The sequence below is a fragment of the Podarcis tiliguerta genome, assembly GCF_965153285.1.
Source record: "Podarcis tiliguerta genome assembly, chromosome: 7".
Lineage (NCBI taxonomy): Eukaryota > Metazoa > Chordata > Lepidosauria > Squamata > Lacertidae > Podarcis > Podarcis tiliguerta.
In genome coordinates, this window is record NC_139540.1 from 35,450,153 (window position 1) to 35,467,401 (window position 17,249).

The window sequence follows — 17,249 nt, forward strand, 5'->3', positions numbered from 1 at the left end:
CACGATGAGACCTCTGCAAATACTAAAAAGCCGGTCATATTTGCACTGATCTTCACCATGGTGTAAGAAAGTGTTTTCAGAAATAGTGCTTCTTGAATGACTCAATCAACATATATCTCACAGACTGAACACATGTCATAAGCCAAGTTTCTAGGTTTCTAGTTGATTTTAAAAAATAGGTAGATGATGACCGTATTTTTGTCACATAGAGGTGACAGACTCTTCTTGGAAGTTTTTAAGTAGAAGTTGGATATGATTTAGTTGAGATTCCTGTGTAGCAGAGGGTTGGATACCTTCCAACTCTACAGTTCTATGATTCTATGAAATACTAGCTTCATTGCTTCATTATAGGCCCTATCCACATTAGATAAGTACCTCTTGATATTTCCATGAGCCAACTGGAAACAAAGTTAGGATAGAAGCCATATTCCCATTTGAACACTTTTCACTCTAGCTCTGCCCATCATTGACTCTGGCTCCTGTGACACCTGGCATGCAGCCTATGACAGATTACCTTTGAGGGCATGTGAACCCCATCATAGAAAAGGAAGAGTATTCATTGATGGATTATAAGTTTATTAACTTCTGCTTCAGGTTTTTGCTAGTAAGATGGTTTCATAAAAGTCAGTCAAAGTGAATCTTGTGTGTTCATTTGCTCTTCTAAGAATTAATTTGTACATATTGCTTTATTCGCCTAGATTTGCTTTGGAAAATTACCATACTTGTTTTCTTTTTCCTTGATGTTGATCTTTCCTCTCAATGTTTTTCGGTATGATGCTTAAACAGATGAACAGTTCTTCAGACTTACCGAACTTGGTTGCTGAATATATTACATTTGCATCCTACCTTTTCTCAGCATATATGACACTATCTCCATTTCATCCTACCCAAACCCCTGTGTAGTAGGTTAGCTTGAGAGACAGGGGCAGATTTGTGAGGGGCACAGCAAAGAAAGAGGAGGTTGTGTGAAGAGCATTAAATTAGAATCTAACCCAGTCAAACAATAAGTAAACACAATGTAGAGAATCTGTTACAGATTCTGGATCAATGTGGATGTGCATTCTACCACATATTTTATATCATACATCTGCCTTTGTGGAGTAGTGCAATTCTCCTTTTTGTATGGAAGAGCTAATATCAAGCTATTCCAGAGTAAAACTACTAGCTCCAGGGTAGTTTGGTCATCTGTGCATAGTTTTCATCTAGAATAGAGATCTGGTTCTTGAGGCAGCAAATAAAGGATGGCTTCTCTGTCTTTCAGGTTCTGGGAAGAAGGCAAAATCCTTATCTTTGATGATTCTTTTGAACATGAAGTGTGGCAGGATGCTGATGCTTATCGCCTGATATTCATTGTGGATGTTTGGCATCCAGAGTTAACATCGCAACAGCGGCGCTCCCTTCCAGCCATCTGAAGGATGCTTGAGGCTTTCCCTGTTGAGGTCTACATTTTATGTTTGGAAGTGCTGGTGTCATTAAAAAAGAAAGAAACCTGAATTGTATGTAGGAAGTAATCTGGGCATGGACTTTAAAGCATCCTATTCTGTGCTTTATAAGGCACTGATCTGATAGCTCTGTATTCATGCTGCAAGTACAGATTCCTATTCTTTTGTCAGCCAAAGAATATCCTGTGCCATATATCAAAATAAGACTTATGCCAATATTTGTTATGCCAGCATTATGCTTACCACTGCTAAGCATACACTTGGTGTACTAGTCACGTAACTACTAATGCTTGTGTGTAAACATAAAGGACGCAGATTTTCAGACACTGTGAGTATGCAATTTATGTTCACATGAAGGAAAGCTGTGCAGCTACAGTACTTGGTGAATTGCATCTCACATCAGTGCTTCTATATCCTTCTAAGGACACTCATAACGTGTTACTTGCAAGCATCTTGGAAATTTGTCATACTAGAATGTGTAGAAATGAATTTAGATTTAAGTGAATGAACGGATAGTGTGAGTTGTAGATAATGTGAGCGGATGGTTTGGTATTGTATTTTTTAAAAGATCATAGTATTTTTGTATCGTATATGGATACCATTTTCCTGCTCTTTATGAACCACTTTCCTTTTGTAATTTCCTTTTGTAATAATGGCAATCCATGTTAATTTTGCAGAGATGACGCCTTATGGAGCTGCTCTTCATTTTATTGAGTTTGGCCTTTGCCTTTCAAGTGAGAAGTCACAATATGCATTTGCCTTGTTCAGTTTCTGCTGAGCAGCACTTATAACCCAGCTCTGATATGTCTGCGTCTTCCTCATAAAAAAGGTCTTGTGGCCCTTTCCAACACAGCAAAAAGAATTTCACTTAAATGGGAAGCACATTTTCTTATTAAGGGGCTGTGCAGGTTGTGAGGAGGATCACATCTGGAACCAATTTGCTTCCAGTCTATTGTTATGGCATTTCTATTCTCAAGTGTGGCCAGTTTCTTATTGTACAGTGGCGTATGTGGTAGAGGAAGCATTCAGTTTGGATACAGGTATAGTCACATGAAGTGACACCTACATGGTTGTTTCAATCCACCTGGGGGGGGGGAGTGGGGGCTGACCTCCCTTTCATATTCACTTCTCAGTTTTGCCTTTGAATTAGTGAAGTGCGGTGCACAGGATCAGCACCAAAGCAGCTTTGGTTAGACTTTTTACAATTACGACCAACAACAAGACAGTTCACACTCTCTGACCAAAATATACATTACAATTTTAATTTTATGAGCAGAAACGTGCCAATGTATACATGTGCTGGGTTTTATAGTGCTATACTTTTGAAATTATAGAAGCTGAAGTTCTGAGATGTTACCTAAACTGATGACATGAAAATAAATATTTGCTACGGCCTTGACAGAGTAATATTTTCAAATAGAATGGTCAGTATTTTGTACAGATTGAATCCAGGGCCCTGTTGTTGTCATTTGTTTCATTGAATGGAAAGATTCCTATGTATAATGTTTATAAATAGCTGCCTTTTCTTTCCTAAGTGCAGATGGAAGGCCTAAAATGAAAGTGTGAACAAGTATGTGTTGTTCCATCTGGGAAACCACAGGCTACATTTTTCTGTAGCCCTCATTACCTCAGCATTGTTCAGTGTTACCTTATCTCAGTTTTGCCTGAAAACAATTACTGCATGTGGAAGGCAAATGGAATATAGCAATCTACTCTAAATGTGCACCTACAAGCTAATGATTGCCCAATACGTGCTGTGGTATATTGTGCATTAAACAAGTGCCTTCTTTGTGGCAGTGTGGATTTTTTTATATATGTTAGTAGCTTCAGCACTGAAATAGTTTCTAATTTTTGCATTAATAGCAAAAATTGCTGTTGCTGCTGGAATAAATGAAGCTTACATAAAAACAAATGTTGTGTTGGCCTTCTTCTGTGTTTTTTCTACCATTCTTCACCAGTGAGAAAAGGAACTGCATTAAAAAAATTATCAAAGGGGAGAGGAAATTTTGTTGAAATTCTCATGGGTAGAGTTGGTGGGGGGTGCTCTCACACTTATTTACTTTTGAAGTAGCAGGAGGTTTTCTGAGTCATTTGTTTCATTCTACATGTCATCTTTCTACAGGTCTGCACTGTACAGACTTGCAAGGGGCCCACACTTCCTGAAAACCTCATGAGGAGTTGTTTTTAAAAATTACTTTTGCTTTGAAAGAAATCAGTGTGCTAAGTTTGTGCTTAATAATAATAATAATAATATAGCAAAAATAAGGAATTTACTTAAAAACAAAACCAGCAAGTACTCCCATCTCAGGTGCTTGGCAGCCACCCTCTCAAGCTTCCTGTACTTCATTTAAACTTCAGGGGAAGGTGCCATGAGGTAACTTCTCCCATGGGCCTTTTTTCCAATCAGGAAACACTGGCAGCCAGGGAGGCTGAGGAACACAGGTGAAATGTTTTAAGGGAGGGGGACCTCCCCCACTGCCATCTGCCATTCAGTGGTGTGCAGTCAGTGGACTAGGGGGACTAGACTAGTCCCCTAAATGCTCCTGGTAATTTAGAGTATTAAATTATTAAAGCCTGGCACCTCCTTCCCAAAGCCCGGGAAACTTCTGCCCAGTTTAGGGAGGGAGGTGCGATGCTCATGCGCACAACATCAGGACGTTCCGACATCACGAGCGCAGTGTCAGTCCCCCCATTGTCCTCGCAAGCTGGCACCTCTGGCCCTAACTCTTCTCCTATGAAAAAAATCACTGCATGCCACTACTGCCATTGTACAATGAACACTGTGCAAGTTCACCCCCAGCTGAAATTATCCAACATGCTGTCAGTGAGGCAGGAAAACGAAAGCTTTCATGGGGAAAGAAAACGTTTGAAATTTTGGAGGACAGGTTTTGGCACTATACTAAAAAACACACCAAATAAAACCCTGCAGAACAAACAAATATACAGTGTATACATGAGTCAACCTTGACCTTTCCTTGTTACCATTGTACGCTTCCTAGAGTTCTGCATCATGCTGCTAATGGAAGAAGCACTTTCAAAAGCCACATGTCCAACTAACACTGCCAGAAATAACCTTTTAAGTACTATCCTTACGCTAACCTTGGCAGTTGCAAAAAACTTCCTGTCATGTCCTGTCCCGGCCTTTTGGGTACATTTACAATCCACACAAAGGTCTACTTATTTATTTTTTCCATTTTAAGGTTTATTATCTGAGTTGAAATGGCTTGTTTGGGTACCCATGGATGCTATTCCATAATGCTTCTTTTAATACTCTTGGGCTATAAAAATAAATTACATGGATCTTTAGCTAAGATTTTAATACTTGTTGCAACCTTCCCCAAAATTTACAATGCATTTGGTCATCATTTCCAGAGGGTACAAAGTCCATGGTGGTAGGAGTGAGAGTTAAGTACAGCAAACTTTTCTGAAAACAGATACATTGGTAAAAACTCAGTTTTTCTGTTATGAATGATAAGCAGCTTTTTTATGTTGGCCCCTGTGACAAAGGATTAGTAAACAATCTGGACTTTACCAGCAGAAGCAACAAAGTAAACCTGTAGTAAAGGTGGAGACCCTGTATTTCACTGAGAAACAATAAAAGGCTGACTTGATAATTACTGATTTGATAGAACTTTGATTTTACAAGAGAGACCAAGTTCATTTTTTTATTTGGCCCCCTGGAGCAATAGAATCTGCAACTAAATTACGGTATCTCTGCTGCAACTCTGTACAAACATCTTAGCTCTACACAATAGATAAAACAGTTTCTGAATGATATCCCTAACAATGAAACATTATGCCAGCAACATATCATGGCTTTATTCATTACATGTGACTTCTACTAAATGACTGCAATTGTTTCTCAGCTTCACCAAAGACAGGGATGAAGGATGTGGCTCTCCAGATGTTGTCGTACTCCAGTTCCCATCATCCTTGGCTATTAGCTATGGTGACTGAGGCTTCTGGGACTTGGAGTCTTATGACATCTAGAAGGTCACAGGTTCCCATCCTTGACTTTAGAGTTACTTGGCCATCCTTGAGATAGCGAGCAAATCCTTCAGGGCATATGGCATAAATGTACTGTTTGGCTAAGGATTGCTATCTGGCTGTTACATACTATTGCAAAATGTCAACAAACATGTTTCCAGCTCTTTGAGGAAATAAAGCCACAGTGCGCATATATATATATATATATATATATATTTGCTTTCGTAGATTTTCACGGGTACAGGAATGCAGGTTTTGGTGTCCTCGGGTGTCTTCCCGTGTAAAAGTTGGGGTGTCTAGGCGACGTTTCGACGAGGTCTCGAAATTAGCCCTCCCCACAAAATCTGACACCAGATCCAGAGGCACACAGAACGCCATCACCAATCAACCACACCAGACCCAAACCCAGACCCTCTCCACAGATAAATTACAGACACCATCCAGTAGCCAAACCAGGGTGGCACCTCCGGATGCTGCACCCCCCTGCAATCCCTACACAGATCTGGCTGGCACAGGCCACAAAACCACAGCTCGCCCCTATACACGAAGCCAAGCCAGAGCACAACCAAGTGCAGTACAGCCATCTTCTCAGAAAAACTCTTCACAAAGTTCAAGAGTTCAAGACACGAAGGCTTTAGCAACTAATCCACACCTAATGACCCACCTAAGTGGGATTCAGGAAATCACTCAAGAAATCACTCAAGATATCCCTCAAGTAATTAAGGAACAAAAGAAGAAAAGGCACACTAGCCTGGGAACCTCCTCTCTGCCCAGAACATTGGAGGCTATACACCACACCTCCTCAACAGTATTTATAGGAACTCAAACACTGAGATCCTGCTCTGTTCCAGTAACAAGAAGCCGAAAGCACCAGCCTGAAGATGACGAGTGAGACCTCGTCGAAACGTCGCCTAGACACCCCAACTTTTACACGGGAAGACACCCGAGGACACCAAAACCTGCATATATATATATATATATATATATATATATAGTGGAGTCCCCCCCCCCCCAATTACTATTTTCAATGCAAGAATGGGATTTGCTTTCGCAAGTAGAGCAAAGACGGGAATAGCAAAATGATCTTTGGCATTTCAGTTCTACGTTTTTCTGTTCTTCCATGGTTCCTTCTAATGGAGGCATATTGAATAATTCATTCCAAGTTTTCCCTTTCCATTATAAGCATAGCGTATATCTGCAGTCAGCCAGGCCCTCTGGCTACACCTTTAACTGATTGCTGGAGAAAAGATGGTTAAACAGCTCTGCTGAGCTTTCATTTGCGGGAATGACCTAAATGAAAGGACCTGGAGTGGAACATTAATCACCAGTAAGTGTTCCCATTGAGCTCAGACACCTCCTCCCCCCCCCCCAACCAACATATCTACCCCACATACTGCAGTTGCCTTGGGGGGGGTGGATCCCACACTGTTAAAATTAAATCATTGCTTTCCAAATTGCCTGTGTCTGTTTCCAACTCCAGTCATTACATTGAGCTGACAGGTTTATAAGGACTTTTAAAAGTTAAGAATTTATTTTCCAGGGGACTGTAATAAGTGACCCCTGCAAATAGCTGAGGTGATGAGATCACATATTGCAGAGTTGAACAATTTTCTGCTGGTGATTGCTTAGTGTGTGCGTGTATGTGTGTTGTGTGTAGATAAAACACAGAGGAGGCAGCTCTGTAAGGACTTACGGGTTTCAAGGTGTTCTCTCCATGCTGCAGACTAAATTATGCCTGTTGCTGCAATATTTAAACTCAAGACACCTTTACTTGAAATGTATACATATATATATATTTGTGTGTGTGTACTGCATCTAAATTTCATTTTAATAAAACTGGAGAATATCCCTGCTTAAACAGTATGGGAAAACCTCAACTGATGTATCTTTGAGTGCATGAACATACAAAGTCATCCCTAACATTTCAACCATTGTTAATATCATAAACCATAAAATTACAAGGGGGGGGGCTCTGCTTTACAATCAGGCTCATTAGCTTAGAACTTGGGCCGCAGGGCATCTCCCCATTGGCTTTGGCCACACATACAGATGGCTGGTGATGATCATTTACTTGCTCTGCAAAGACCGAGAGCCTTGTTTCAAGCTGAATGTGTGTTAATGTGTATTAAACCTGTCTTTTGCTTCATGGGTATCTTCTACCATTGAAGTCTGATGGTGCAGTTGTGCGCTTTGCGGTGAATTGAGACTCAGTCCAGAGCCAGCAGTGGCTGGGTGTTCTCATTCTCATGTTGATCCTCATGTTTCAACGTTCCAGGTTCCACCACAGACTGAGACCTGAAAACAAAGAACAGCTGTTAGCATTGCTTAGGCTTTAAGGCTTCAGCTGCCATTTGTCTTTCCAAGAATGTACCGAGTCTTAATATTTTATTGACTTTCTCAATATAATCTCAAGGCAATTATCATTTCCAAAAACATCTGGCTTGGTATAAAAAAAGTAGTGGGCTTTGTACAAGTGTTGATCATTGTGAAATTATTTTGCAAAGTGCTGATTTCTATCAACACATTGGTGGGGTCAGATTGGAGGAGGTCATAGGCAAAATTGGCAGGTTCCTGGTAGTTTCCCTGATGTCAGGTAGTGATGCTCCAAGTAACACTAAGCCTCTGAGTTTATATGCTATTTTAAGATGAAGTATGGCAGGTGGGTTTGACCTGCAGGGACTGGAAACAAGGATCCGACCCACTTGTCAGATCCAGTTTCTAATCCCGGCTTTAAACATACAAGCTGGTGCTCACATGTGCACCACTGGATTTATTTGTTTATTTTAGACAGTGGTTGACTGCCCATTAGCAACATATTCTGGTCAGTTCACACAAAATTTAAAACAATAATATCGATTTTGAAATATCAAAAAATGTGAAAGCACTAAAATCAATACAATTCCTCCAGCAACAGCAGCAGCAGCATGAAATAATTCCATAACAGGATTTAAAGCTCAGCTAAAAATAATTTCTCCCAGGTACTAAAATACACTATAACATGGTTCTAAATGGCAAGTGGGACTAAAAAGGACTTTGAGCGAAAGTCCTTAACTCAAGCACCAGGCAAACCCCTCTGGGGAGGACATTCCGTAATTGGAGCAACAACTCTGAAAAGGCCCCTCCCTAGTGCCTCACCCATCAAACCTCGCAAGATGAAAAAAACCTGAGAATATCTTCCAGCAAAGATCTTTAGGTCTGGGCAGGTACACACAGGAAGATGCTATCCTTTAAGTAACCTAGCCCCAAGTTATTTAGGGCTTTAAAGATTTAATGCAGTACTGATTTTCCCCCTCCCCCCTCCCCCTCCCGAATCTCCAAACTGTGTTTAAATTTCTCTCAAATCCAGGAGGAGTTCAGAGACATGGTTTGTGAATTTTTGAGAAAGGAAACATTGGAGCACAAATGCACCGTCTGCTACCCTCATCCCATGCATTTGAAGCATTTGAAGCAGCCTGAGTCACCAAAGAACAAAAGAATTGATGGGTGAACGTTACGGAAGACTAATATTTTAAATGTGGCCCTTTAGATTTCAGGTATCGTCTGTCGCAGGAGCTGAGCACCATGTTCCAGCTTCACTGTGGGATTTGGAACATGCCTTTGAGTTAATATTAGTTAGTGATTCATTCACACTGGATGCCATCTAAGCATTAGCTGGATTTAGAAAGTACAAATTATGTTCCTCATAAAAATCACCAGCAGTTCCTTCAACAACACTGCAGTGTAAAAATAGAACAGCTAACCAGAACACTAATGGGAACAGTGTTCTCTCTTCCTGAAACCCCTAATCTAAAAGAGATTAGTATTCGGAATTGAGTTCTAGCTGGCGGTTTCTTTCCAAGGGCAAGTGTATGCTTCAGTGAGAGAAAACAAAAAGCTTTTTTCCCCCATTCTGGAAGGTTCTGTCTCTCAAAGTAAGCTTGTACCATACGCCATGAACTGAGGGCACCTTTAGCTGGTTTATAAAAGTATCAGGCTTAAACCTGAGTTAGCAGCATTCCAGTAAACACATGATGGTTGGAGAGGAGAACTGGCTGGCATTCAATGCAGAGCTAACTAGCTGTCTCGACATACAAGGATTTACACTTGCATAACAGGATTTTACCCCGTTCTGCATCCCCATATCAATTCTAGGTCCCTGCATCCTTATGGAGCAGATTTGGGGAGGGCTTGGGAAATGGGACACGGGTGGTGCTGTGGGTTAAACCACAAAGCCTAGGACTTGCCGATCAGAAGGTCGGCAGTTTGAATCCCCGCGATGGGGTGAGCTCCCGTTGCTCGGTCCCTGCTCCTGCCCACCTAGCAGTTCGAAAGCACGTCAAAGTGCAAGTAGATAAATAGGTACCGCTCCAGCGGGAAGGTAAACGGCGTTTCCGTGCGCTGCTCTGGTTTGCCAGAAGCGGCCTAGTCATGCTGGCCACATGACCCGGAAGCTGTACGCCGGCTCCCTTGGCCAATAAAGCGAGATGAGTGCTGCAACCCCAGCATTGGCCACGACTGGACCTAATGGTCAGGGGTCCCTTTACCTTTACCTGGGAAATGCAGGGGAGGAGAGTAGAGGAAGTCCCATTGCACCAGTGTAAATCCTTACAGGAAAGTTACTTGGAACTGCATTGGATAGAAGCCCTGAGCAATGGAGCTCCATCCCTATTTGAATCACTTTTCAACTTGCGGAAGGGGACTGTTTAAAAAAGGGAGTCTCTTGCATCCCACAAGTGATATGTTTAGAACCCCAAGGTTCCAAACAAATACCTGAAAAGGGCTCGGGCCGCGTGTGATTTGTTGGTCCACTATAAATCAAAGGAAACAGTTTCTCCGTAATGGTGAAACTCATTTCATCAGCAGCAAGGCACCTCCCTCTCTTGTACAGCCAATTCACAAATATCCTGGGCAAATCCAAAACATTTTCCTGCCTATGGCAATGAGGCAAATAGTGCATTTCCCCACCTATTTCAAAGTGCATTTCACCCAGGGTGAATTGAGTGCTTTTGGCACCTGAGAATGAAAATCCCATGAGTGTCATGTCGTCTCCTTGGCACCAGGCATGCAGTAAGAAGAAGAAGAAGAAGAAGAATTTGGATTTGATATCCCGCTTTATCACTACCCTAAGGAGTCTCAAAGTGGCTAACATTCTCCATTCCCTTCCTCCCCCACAACAAACACTCCTTGAGGTGAGTGGGGCTGAGAAACTTCAAAGAAGTGTGACTAGCCCAAGGTCAGCTACATGTGGAGGAGCGGAGAAGCGAACCCGGTTCCCCAGATTACGAGTCTATTGCTCTTAACCACTACACCACACTGTAATAATTAAATGACTGACAGTTTGCTGCCCTTTCAAAATCAGCTGCCTCAGGTGGCTTCCTCACACTATCTAGTGGTAGGGCCAGACCTGGGGTTGCCATTTTGTAATCCTGGCCAATCATTTGTATGTCTTAACAAAACATCTAAAACTGCTCCTGATTCTTTAGAATCTCTTCCTCTATATTTAGACCAATAGGCTCTCTCTTTCTTCACTATTTTTAGGAATGTAAACGACAAATATGGGGTGTATGTGATCCAGAAGCAGTAGGCAAAGTGTTAGCTCTCTGTTCCATTTGATCCTCAGAATAGAACACAGGATTGGTATTTTGGAGGCTGAGGAAATGTAGCTGCAGGCAAAAGTACATATAGGTCAGCATACCAGGGTTGGGTGAGGCCAGAGGTAAAAGAACAGTATATGCAAATTTTACCTTTGTACTGTAGGTTAGTTTCTAAAAGCACTCATATACCCCCCAGTGGCGTAGCGTGGGTTGCTGGTGCCCGGAGCAGGGCAAGTATTACGCTCCCTGGAGAACAGAGCAGCTGGGGTAGAGGTGCACACCGGGGGGGGGGGGGGGTACACGGAGTCTGTGAGACACATGGCTACCAATGCTGCCACTGATGGCGGTGGTGGGCATGTGCCTTCTCGGCTTGGTGGCTGTCCCTCCCGGCTTGGTCAGCCTGAAGCTGGGCGTGTGGGTGTTTGTTGCCGGCCATGAGGAGAAGGAGCTCCAAAGGCCCAGCCAGGGCACAGCTTGCCTCCCCACAGATCCAAAAGGCAGCAGGAGCTCAGCTATGTAGCCTAGATGAGGGTGTCTGTCATGGAGGCACCTGGTTGTGCCCCCTCAGAATTTTGCGCCTGGGGCTGCTGCTCCTCTGCCCTCTGCCCGCTATGCTACTACATACCCCTCTCAACCCTTCACCCAAATAAGCAAGCAGCATTATTGGAGTTCAAGTACACAATCCAGTCAGTAAAAAATACTTCACAGATAGGGGTGTGAAGCAAGGCCCAGTGAGGGGAGATTTCTGAGAGGCAGATGGAGAGGCCTGGATGAGGCATTTGGCTCCCAGGCCTGCCCTCCATCTCTGGTAAGACCATGGTGATGGCATCTGCTCTGCAGATGTGTTTCGGTGGGCAGGGAGCATTTCACACCAAATATTCTGCAACACACACACCATCTATCTTTATCTCCATCTTTCTATATATACATCTGTACAGACTCAGCCATCACACCCACATTTCCCCTCCAGTGCACTTCTATAGGAAGCATGAAGGTGCCTTAAGGCTCTGATTTAACCTGTCAGCTGTAGTCTTGAACTATGAGCCACATTTTTTTTCTTACCTGTGAAAGCTTTAAAAAAAGATCTATTCAAACATGAAACAATCCCAACTCCACTTTAAGATGAGGCTGTATTGGGGGGGGGGGAGGACAACACAATGAAAGCAACCCACATGCTCTCATTCCCAGTCTTTTACTTCTCGTCTTTTATTCTTCCTTTGCTTTATTAACAACCTTATTTGCTGAAATCCATGTGTGGGTGGGGGAAACCCATGACTATCCTGCTGAGCTTTCCCCCTTGAGCTGAGCTTTGTGCCTTTCAAATTGGTGCACTGTAACCAATCAATCCAGCCACACTGCAAAATATCTATTCACTGGGGCCTCACCTCCCATCTGCGCATTTCCCTCTAATTCTTTGCCCATTACACCGGCTCCTCTAGGCTATTATCTTCCAATGATTCATTCCTGCTGCAGAAAATAATAAGGGAAAATGTTTCCTTCCAACAAGCCGCTATTGATTTACTTATTGATAACATGCAAAGCCTTTTTGGTTTCAGTAGCATTCTGGGGTTGTTTCTTTTCAGTTCTCAAGCCCTGTCACCTCCACCAGGTGGAGAGGAGGGGCTGTAGCCCAGGGGCAAAGTGTCTGCTTTGGATGCACAAGGTCCTGTCTTCAACCGACAGCAACTCCAGGCAGGGCTGGGAGAGAGATCCTGAAGAGCTGCTGCCAGCCAGTGTAAGACAAAATGGAGCAATGGTCTGAGTCGATAAAAGGCAGAGACCTGTGTTCCTGTGTGCCTGTCCATGTGGTAGCAAAGAGCTGGATCACCACTTCAGTCCTCAACATCTCTAGGTAGTGCTGGGGAAGACTGCCTGCCTGAAACCCATAGAGTGCAATATTTACTCAAAGGTAATTCTCACTGAGTTCAGGCTAACTTCCTTCCATATAAATGTGCATAGGATTGCAATCTAAATCTACTCAAGATTGTTTTTGTGAGTCTGCATGGAGCCACTGCCAATTCAGAGTTGACAGCACAAGGATTTCGTCGATTGAGAGAGAGCTGCATTAGACTTGCTTTTGCTCTTTTATACATAGAATCATAGAATTGTAGAGTTGGAAGGGACCCTGGGGATCATCTGGTCCAGGCATAGGCAAACTCAGCCCTCCAGATGTTTTGAGACTACAATTCCCACCATCCCTGACTACTGGTCCTGTTAGCTAGGGATGATGGGAGTTGTAGTCCCAAAACATCTGGAGGGCTAAGTTTGCCTATGCCTGATCTAGTCCCGTGGTTCCCACAGGGGGGCAATTTGATTTTTAAGGGGGGCAATTCGAGCTTGTTTAGACCAAGTTAACGGCCTTTTACGCTTCTTCCACGTGAATACTAGTTCACTTTTTGAATAATAAGAATTATATGTCATGGGGGGGATCAGGATTTTAGAGATGCTTAGGTGGGGCATGGCCAAAAAAAGGTTGGGAATCACTCATCTACTCCCACCCACCTGCAATGCACGAAAATGCAGCTGTCCCATAGGGACATTGAACCTGCAACCTTGGCATTATCGGCACCATGCTTTAGCCAACTGAGCTACCCAAACTCATACAGGAGCCTTTTAAGTTGTTTTTACTCATGCTTCTATACTTGTTTTTGATGTGTGTGTTTTTTGTTGGTTGCTTTGAGCTCACCTTTCTGTGGGGAAAGTGACTAATAATAATAATAATGTTCATCTTGCTGTTTTCAGCCTTCTAGTGTGACTAGCTTCCCTTGCATTTTCCATATGTGTACACAGAGGGAAATGGTGTCGCCATAGTAACTTGCATCCATTTCTCGAGCTGCAAAGCATATCTCCTTGAGACGGAGTAGAAATGCAGAGCGCATTTCTCCATTGCTGTAGAATGCATTTTGTCTTCTCGTAACAAACTTATCTTATTGGGCCAAACTCCCAGTGTCCTAAATCACTAATTCTGTGATTGGAATCCCACTCCATTTACATTTTTCATTAGAGACAAACCACAGTACATGATTTGGTATGTGCTTAAAACTGCATACCAAACTGCAGTCGTGTCTATTCTGTATCACCAACTATACAGCTATAATACCAGGCCTGTGTTTATTATGAAGGGGTGGGGGCAGGAGAGCAACCACACATTACAGGCAACATAAAATATGCATAAACAATGTGTATTGGGTTATTACTCAACTACAGATTTTTCAATAATATTCATATGTATTTATGGTCACAGGGGAAAAAACCCCATAGAGTGCAATATTTACTCAAAAGTAATTCTCAGTGAGTTCAGGCTAGCTTCCTTCCATGTAAATGTGCATAAGATTGCAACCTAAATCTACTCAAGATTGTTTTTGTGAGTCTGCATGGACCAGTAAATAGATTTAGTCAACTATTACCTTTCATAAGCTCATTAGTTTGTGTGAACTGTTTTCCAGACCTGTGAAAAGAGGCAACGAAGTGGGGATGGCAGCCACTGGATCAGCTGGGCTCAGTTCTTGCAAAATAGCCAAATTTGACATGACATTTCCCCCACAATGGGTCCTTGGCCTTATTTGTTTGTAAGGGTAACCCAAACTATGACTTACCATGATGTATGAACCAGGCTCTGGTTTGTCTTCCCAAACAAACCATTAGTGATAAACCAAGAAAAAACCTTGGTTGCAGTTCATGTGTTGGATGAGACAAACTGCATACCTGGGCTCACCTGTAATGCTTAGTATAAGGTAGCAAGGCAGCAGTAGGTGGGGGGGGGGAGTAAAGGAGCCACAATTTTCTCTCCAGGCATCAGCACACTTGCTTGTTCATGGCAAACCATAACTTGGTAATGTTACATGCAAACCGGCCCCATATTTTGCTCTTTCCTTTGCACAGGTTATTCTTTTTCCATTTTGCTGAACAAGTGTGACAGGATGTGCCAAAATCAACGATCATTAATGAGGCCCAGAACAGCCATAATCCTGTTACTGCCTCATGAAAGAGCATTTTACTATGAAACATTTTCATTTAATACACTGGTGAGACATCTTTCCCTTTGACTTGCTTTGCTCATCTTCATCAGCCCAGTAACTGCTATTATTATTTATAGGGATCCTGTGCCTCCAGATATTGTTCCCATCACCCCTGGTCATTGGGCATGCTGGCTGGGGCTGATGGGAGTTGGAGTCTAACCACAGGTTGGACAACCACAAATTCCTCATCCTTGGTATATAGATGCTGTTCTTCCATTGTCATTATCCTCTCTTGAAGGCAAAGCAATCCTTGCATTTCCAGTTAGGCATCATTTCCTTTTCCTGTTTTAAAGCAGATAATGTTTCATTTCCTCTAAACTTGTGCTCCGAGGCTGAACCTTACCTTTTCATGAGTTTGGGTGAGCATTCTCTCTCCAAGTTGGACGACGAGTGCTTTACATGCATGGTGTTGTAGGAAGTGTGCGTGTATTCGTTTTCGTCATTGTAGTCAGGACCAAGTAAAGTCCGAGCCCAAGTGCCCATGTCATAAGGAGGAAGTGTCCCTCCAAACTCTGAGGGCAAGCAGTCAGGGTGTATAAGCTGGTGAAGGCTATTCAGATTGTTACCATGAAGAAAGATCTTTGAAAAAAGAAAAACAGACAAGAACACAGTTCATTGGCTCTCAGTTTTTCATGGCTGTTAAACTATTAAGGATACTTAATTGAACAGACCAGGTATTGTCAACTTTTGCAGAAGTACCAAAAATATTAGGGGGAGGGCATCTTTGAGGTGGGAGTGGAAAGTCCAAAACAGCATGTGAGTTTGGAGCATGCTACATGTTCATGGAATGCTGAGTGATTGATAGAGTAGCAGAAATGGAAAACCCGGCTGTGTTGAGGGAGGAATGGCAGGATCAGTCAGCTACAATGGCCAGTCAGTCAGCTACAAACAGGAGCTATCCATACTCCAACATTTTGCTGTAGGTGTGTTGTAGACACTAACACAGCAAAAATAAGATGATGAGCAGCAACTGTGTTGGCTTTTGGTGGTAATTTTCTAGGTTATTCCAAGCTATTGGTTTTGATATCTAAACGTTTTCACTTCCTATGAACTTTATCAGAGAGTAGGGCTTCCCATAGGATAAATCACTTCATGTCTTAAGATGGGAAGGAGAATCTCTGATGAAAATTCTGCTTCGAAGGCTATGAAAACTGCTGCCTGCTGATGTGTGGTCTTCACACGGCCATTGCCCCCAACACTATGGCATGGGCTTTCTGGCTGCTGAGATCATAAAGCACACCTTGCTAGTTCTTTTGATTAAAAGAAGGCAAGCCTTTTCTGTTTCAACATGCTGATGGGGCATTCATTTATTTTATTATTTATCATGGATACTTATTAAGGGTGTGCATCTGCTCTGCATGAACATAGCAAGGGGGATTGGGGGGATTTGAGGGTCTCCCCCCTGAGTTGAAGCATAATGTCAATTATTCCAGCTCCCCGCTGAGTCAGATTGGGATTCTCACAAAAGCTTCATGTCTGTCACTCTGTTTCTATCCTTTTCAACATTCAATGTTTCCCATATATCTCTGTGTTCCTCTAGCTCCAAGGCTTTGCAAGAAGTGGCGCTGCCCAAAATTGAAAGAGCTCTTGACTGTTTTTTGTTAAAACCCACTCTGGAGGGACTCCTGTGCCTATAAATTTCGTTTACTTTGGCCAAAAGGCTAAAAAACTTGTAGTCATTTTTAGGTTCCCAGTTGTACTGAGTGGAGAAGCACAGGGTTTTGTTTTATACAGATCTGTGGAGAACTTGAAAATAGATCAAAGTGGAAAGTGCACAGAGCAACTCAGAAACACGTTGCAATTGAAAGCACACAGACACACAAATGCAGATCTGAGACGACACTTGGGGCTTGTGCATACCACTAACATTTATATCCTTCAACAGAATTCCAGGGGGAGGGGGAGAACTAATAACATTGGGAAAGCACATTTAAAATGCATACGAGGATGGATGGAATAGAAATATTAATTGAGGAGGAGGAGGAGGATGGCAATAATGCCTGCAGGAGAGGCATTTAAAGACATCTAAGGGAGACTGGTACATTCAAAAGCTATAACTTGCTTTGGGCCCCTTATCAATATTCTTTAGTGGTCTATTATTGTTCATCTTATAACCCATGGAAATGATTCCCCTACTACTGTCTGGGCTTTTCATGTCAGTGTCCTTTCCTGTTCTTTCACTTTTATTCTTTCCCCTACATCTATAGTTTTGTGCAACATCAACCCTG

At 42.6% G+C, this 17,249-nt stretch overlaps 2 protein-coding genes across 5 annotated transcripts in view; one reads left to right on the forward strand and one right to left on the reverse strand.

Moving 5' to 3' along the window:
- Positions 1–3,354, forward strand: part of ASPH (aspartate beta-hydroxylase) — a 93,350-nt gene extending 89,996 nt beyond the window's left edge. For all 4 annotated transcript variants that reach the window (XM_083451034.1, XM_083451042.1, XM_083451043.1 and 1 more), the window contains one exon: positions 1,262–3,354. In XM_083451034.1, coding sequence (XP_083307160.1) covers positions 1,262–1,412 — 151 coding nt within the window. In that variant the 3' untranslated portion in view covers positions 1,413–3,354. The remainder of the gene's footprint in view (positions 1–1,261) is intronic.
- Positions 3,355–6,238: 2,884 nt separating this feature from the next.
- CLVS1 (clavesin 1) overlaps positions 6,239–17,249 on the reverse strand; it is a 61,095-nt gene continuing 50,084 nt past the window's right edge. The window contains exons 5-6 of the mRNA XM_083451318.1: positions 15,365–15,600; positions 6,239–7,724 (exon numbers count right to left, since the gene is read on the reverse strand). Coding sequence (XP_083307444.1) covers positions 7,637–7,724; positions 15,365–15,600 — 324 coding nt within the window. The 3' untranslated portion in view covers positions 6,239–7,636. The remainder of the gene's footprint in view (positions 7,725–15,364; positions 15,601–17,249) is intronic.